The sequence below is a fragment of the Lipotes vexillifer genome, unplaced genomic scaffold, assembly GCF_000442215.2.
Source record: "Lipotes vexillifer unplaced genomic scaffold, Lipotes_vexillifer_v1.1 scaffold491, whole genome shotgun sequence".
NCBI classification, from domain to species: Eukaryota; Metazoa; Chordata; class Mammalia; order Artiodactyla; family Lipotidae; genus Lipotes; species Lipotes vexillifer.
In genome coordinates this window covers 373,718-379,717 of record NW_006770548.1, presented here as the reverse complement: position 1 = coordinate 379,717, position 6,000 = coordinate 373,718, and the positions used below count along the sequence as shown (strand labels likewise).

At 38.5% G+C, this 6,000-nt stretch overlaps 1 protein-coding gene across 1 annotated transcript in view; it reads left to right on the top strand.

The window, feature by feature from the left end:
• Positions 1 to 6,000, top strand: part of MAP4 (microtubule associated protein 4) — a 109,388-nt gene that overhangs the window by 16,345 nt on the left and 87,043 nt on the right. Inside the window, exon 2 of the mRNA XM_007446145.1 lies at positions 949 to 1,017. Within this exon, the coding sequence (XP_007446207.1) occupies positions 949 to 1,017 (69 nt within the window). The remainder of the gene's footprint in view (positions 1 to 948; positions 1,018 to 6,000) is intronic.

The window sequence follows — 6,000 nt, the reverse complement described above, 5'->3', positions numbered from 1 at the left end:
ACCGAAAAAAAAAAAAAAAAAAAAAAAGCTTCAAAATTCAATAATAAGAAAATACACAACCCAATTTAAAAAATAGTCCAAAAAATTTGACTGTTCAATTCACCAAAGAAAATAAAAGAATAGCAAGTAAACAGGTGAAAAGTTGCTCAACATCCTTAGTTGTTAGGAAATAAGATGCAACTATAATCTATAAGGATAGCTTTAAAAAAAAAAAAAAAAAGCCCTCTGCTTCCAGAAGTGCTGCTCGTGACTTCCAGGTAATCCTCATGTACAGGAGCAGTGATGGTGCCCTGGACTTTCTACATGGGTTGTTGTTGTTGTTGTTGTTTTAATATTTATTTATTTGGCTGTGTTGCAGCATGCGGGATCTTTCGTTGCAGCGTGCGGGCTTCTCTCTAGTTGTGGCACTCAGGCTCCAGAGCTCATGGGCTCTCTAGTTGTGGCGCGTGGGCTTAGTTGTCCTGCGGCATGTGGGATCCTGGTTCCCCGACCAGGGATTGAACTCGCATCCCCTGCACTGGAAGGTGGATTCTCTACCACTGGACCACCAGGGAAGTCCCACGTGGGGGTTGTTTTAAACGGCTTTGTGTCCTTGGACCATTTGGTTTGAATCACAGGTTCTAAACCTATGGTGCTTCATGATGGTTTTATTGAGTATAATAGTAATCTTTGACAGTGTACAGAGCAGGAAAGACTTAGACTTGTTATTAGGAAAGCTTCTCCTGTAGTCGTGGTGCTTATCAGAGTTTGGATACCATAGAAATCAGTGACTCAGTTCTGTGTTTCTGGATTTCCTTTTACTGGATCTTTAAATTTTGGACAGATTTTATCTGCTTTAAGCTAATGCTATGAAGAGTGACAAAAATTCTACTAGTTAGACAGTAGTTGCCTCTGTTTTTCATTTTTCTATCTGTCACAGTGGGTAATTATTCTTTGTGGTCATTGCAGGTACTTCATCTTCTCAAGCAACAGTGCTTGCCAACGGTGACCACGGAATAGAAGGGAATGATGCCACTGGTAAGTGATTCCCAGGAGTCCCCAAATGTGTGGGTGAAACAGTCACAGTAAACACCTTGATCAGCTCCTTTGAGGAGGATTGTTAGTGGAAGCATATGGATTATTTCTAAAGGTACTCTTGTTCTTGGTGGTTGTATTTAAACCCAGGGCATCTGCCTCATAACATTTCCAACAATGGAAAGAGAGAATTTCATTTGATATTTCTTGAATATCTTTTGTAGTTGTACCACATAGGAGCTGGATCAGTCTTAACAATATGCTTTTGTTGCAGAATGACCAAAAAAATGTTATAATGGAGTTCTTTGGCTGCTACAGTGCTTTGGGCAGGTCTCATCCCTGAAAGCATACTGTACTCAGTTTGCTTTCCATGGCTCAATGTTAGGAAACTTGTGAGCTGGAAATTAAAAGTTCTTTCCTTTCTGTTGTGCCTTCAGTCTGTTTTCCTTTATTTTTCCCTTAACTGTTACTTTTGAAATCTGTCTCTGATGCCTAGCCCATTACCAGGGCTAGTACTGAGTTCCTGTGGGTTCCCCCAGTGTATATGAAGTGAGCAAAATTCTTGAAGCAGTGGCAGGGTCCATAGGGATGTACAGTACTATGTAAATCTGTGTTTAGGTAGCTGATATGAGAGCCATGTTGAATTTTAAAAAATAACTGAACTTAATTGGCTTAAGTACACAATCAGGCTGGCGCTGTTGACCCAACTGAAAAGACTTTTAACTGGGCATAACGTTTGCTCCACATTACTGCAGGGAGGCAAGTGCTAGCCATGTCTGTGTTCCTCTTGCACGCATACTGTAGGCTTGAGAAGCCTTTCCTTGAGCTACCATAGGATTTCTTGGTTTCTAAGCCTTCCAAAAAGCCTTCTGTTAGCACTAGCAGTTATTCCAGGATTTACTCTTTATTCTGTGACCTTTAGAAATGTTGTATACATCTTTGTATGTTAGGTTTACTGATGACTAGGTTCTATTAGTTGTGAATGTTAGTTTTACCCAGTGACAATAAATCCTTATTAGTAACTCATTAGTTAGGAACTCTTGAAAAGCTAGAAACAACCTGAAGTGCGACCTTATTTATCTTCCAGTTTTGTGAACTGAAAGTTTTTTGTTTTTTTGATAATCTTAGTTTGTGTGTAGTGTTGACTGTTTCTGTGTCTGCTTTGAAAGCAAAGGTCTATATAATTTTGGTTTTAAGAAAATATTTGTAGAAATACCCCCATGATTAAAGGAGAAGAAGCTTGAACACAAACTTTTTAAAAATGAATAAATTCAGCTTTCTTTAATGAGGAGGCAGTGCTAGGGGAAGGAAAGGCTTGAAGGGATTGATTTGGTTAGCCATTTGGAAGAATGAATGCCATTTTCATCCGGGAAGGAAATGACTACCACACTAGAGTAGGTTTCTTCTCCAGCAGGATGTCAGGTCTGACCAGAGGAGACTCAAACTTTATGTAGCAATTGTTTCCCACTGCCACAGCTTAATTGTGCAGGAAAAAAAAACAGGAAGAACATGCAGCCTGGCCCTTACTGTTTGAAGACTTCAGTTCTCTGGCTGCAAAAAAGAGCCCAGCTGTTTATGAACTGCCCAGTGCCATTATGAGAGCAGGTCTTTCTGCTCTTGGACACCTCTCCTCCATTGTGTAGAATATAGTTTGCACACCTGGGGAGATGCTGTGTTCTCAGCCTGACCTCTTGACTATATTAAAGCAGGTGCTTTACTGAAAATACGCATGTTTCATTGGGGGTGGCAAGGAGTAGGGAGGGGGCCAAGAGTGCATGTTTTCAGAGCATGTTGTGACATCATTCTAATTTGGCCATCACTAACTGGAGCATGTAGCTCCGTGCGCTTTTGGAAATTCCTACTTCTGCTTCCTCCAGAGTGTTAATCTGTAGTCCTAAGAGCAGACCCGCTCTGCTGACAGTGTATAAAGGGTTTATGAGCATCTTGCAATGTTGACCTTGCTGTTTACTAATGATCTGTGCTTTTCCACCCTTTCCTTCCCTTTCCTACTTCTTCCTCTCTTTCTATTTTTCTCCTCCTAGAAGCCTAGCGTGTCTCTCAACACTGGGGCTGCTGCAACACCAGACCAGTGATCTTTCCTAAGCACCGTTACACTTGTAAAACCTTCAGCATTTTGCAGAGCTTTGCTTTCCTTCCTGGACACGATATAGAAGAAGCTGAGGGTAGTTCTTCGGGGCCCATTTCTGCCGATGCCTGAGCAAACCACCTGCTTCCTTTTGTGCTCCACAGGGCTTGATGGAACCTCGTTTCCCTTTGTGAGCACAAAGTACCAGATGAATTCTTTTTAATTTTAGTATTTTTATGAAGGTCATCTAATGTCTTTTATTTCTTGTTCTCTTTTAAAACTCATTTTTTAATTTAATTCAGTCTCACATTTTTCTTTTCTTTAAACATTTTTAGTTGGCCTTTTTCATTTGGTTTTCAGATCTTCAACCTGAATCAGGGTAATGTAGCAGCAAATGAGAAAGTGTGCTTTCATAAAGGGATCGAGGCCACCAGCACTGCCGTGAACCTCCCTTCTTCTCTCCCTCCTCCCTCCCTCTGTGAGCTCGCTTTTAGGGTAGATTCATCTTTCAGGCTACCTGTGTTTCTCTCTACCTTACTAACATCTGACTAATGATAGCTATTTTAATTTAAAGTTTTCTAATTTAGAGTAGTTCTGATTAAACTTTGAAAAATATTTCCTGAAATGAAATCATCCTTTGTTATTTGCAAGTTGGGCTGAAATTGTTTCTATTGTGAATTTATGATCTATTTGTCCAGGCTTAGATTCTCCTGAAAATTTGACAGCCTTATTATTGTATGTGGAATTTCATATCCCAAATTTCTTAACATGATCATGAACTATCAAGATAATAATTGGGAAGTTAAGGAAAATGGAATCCTCTATTGTTAGAATACTGGGCTGTTGATACAGATAGAAAATAACTTTTTCTGTAGCAACCTGAGAATGAAGTTAAATTGCAACACGTTGAAGAACTACAACCAATTATTAGGTTTCTAATGAAATGATTTTCTGACTGGACTTCAGCTCTGTTCAGTGTTAGCCTCCCTATGAACTGTGGAGGTGCCTTTGTGTAGCCTGAGGTGGGATTGGTGGGTCACATATAAATAACCTGTGTGTCAAGTCCTTTACCATGAACCTTAGGATTTACTTTCACACATTCTGAGAATTGTCCCAGTAGGACTTTCTTTTTCTCATTCCTCATTTTCCCAAACTAAAAGCTAAAAAAATCTGAAACCATCTGGGACAAATACTGTGGAACTTTTCAAATGATAAGCTTTGATCAGGTTTTTAGAAATAGAATATAAAACATGGGCCATATTTTGAAATTGTAGAGGAGTTCTGGTTTAAGATCTGGAATGTGAGATACTCTTTAAAATTTTCTATCCTCTTACTGACTATGCAGGTTTGTATAATCACTAAGCTGCTGATTATTTCAGATTAAATATTTGGCACCATGTTCTGAGGAAGATTTGAGATGTACATTGTTTTAGATCCCCTGATACCAAACTACTTTGGGGATGGGAAAGTTAGAATATTATGAAAGTTTAAAACAAGACCCTGCAATGACTTCTGGAATTTAGGAAGCGTTCCCTCCTGTGGTCCTGTGGTTTGTTCTTCTGCCAGGAATTCCTTCTGTGGGTTCTGGAGAGAAGACACTAAGGGAGGTACATTTTAGAGGGAAGTGCTTATGCTAACATTCTAAGCAGTTGGTAAATATGAAAACTCTTAGCAAAGGAGAAAAATATGAAAAATACCATAAGAGAGCACACCATCAAATAAAACAGCTCTTTTCATTTGGTATGTAGTTGTTTCATATTTTTTTTGTGCCTTTTTTTTTTTCTAGCCAAGGAACTTTTCACAACTGTTAGTGCTAACTTTAAAAAATCATGCTTGACATCCTTCTATCACTTCTAACTAATCTCTGCAGTTTGTCTAGGTGACAGGTGGGTAGAAAAGCCTGGGTGTGACCCCTGTGGTATAGCTGTGGTCAGAAACATACACTCACACTTCATTATTGACATTGATTTATTCCACTTTAATTTCCATTTTGTCATGTTTATTTCTCTTTGAAATTTGTTTTTTTCCAAATGTTTCTTTTTGAATTTATGGAATTGTTGAAAATTTCTACTCTCAACCAGCTAAAATTTAGTGTATATTGTTAGCTCTGTTTCATTTGGATGTTTCATTTTGAAGGAAATAAATGTAACGTTTCACATATAGCTTCATATGAAGTAGCCAGTCCTGCAATGAAATGCGGTATTGCCATCATGCTCACAACCAGTGGCCCAGGATCTCACTGGTGAGGCAGCCAAGACCGGTCATGGTTGCTCTATTGAAATGTGTTGTTTCTTATATGCAATCTCTCTCTCTCTCTCTCTCTCTCTCTCTCTCTCTCTCTCTTGTTTTTTTCCTTCTTTGGCCCAATGTTGAAGATGTAGAACTTTGTTTTTAAATAATATTTTTATAACTTTATTCACTCACCTAAGTTTGTATTTTTTGTGACTTTAGATTTCAACAGTTTTGTATATTGGGACATTTTAATGTGATCATTGTGCTAAATAAATTACACTAATAAACATGTTACACCAACACCGTATGGACTGGATTTTGGTTGGGGTCTTAATTATTGAAGTATAATGTGGCCAAAACATGAGTTTTGTAAATAAAGGCCCCTGAGACATGAGCTCTTGGTCTAACAAAGCTTCTAATCTGATTCATAGTAATTCCATAATTATATGGGCTTTTTACTTTTTGCCAGGCACCTTCACTTACGTTGTCATTTTTGATTATCAGAGTGAACTCCCTTTTATCCGGAATCTGTAAGAGTTAAGAAGCCCAAATGACTATTTGATATTTTATAGTATCTGATGAGAAAGACAGTTGGCAGAGTAGCAATAAGAAGTTATTCCAAAAGACAGTTTCCATGGCGTATCAATTACTGTTAGATACTTTCTAAC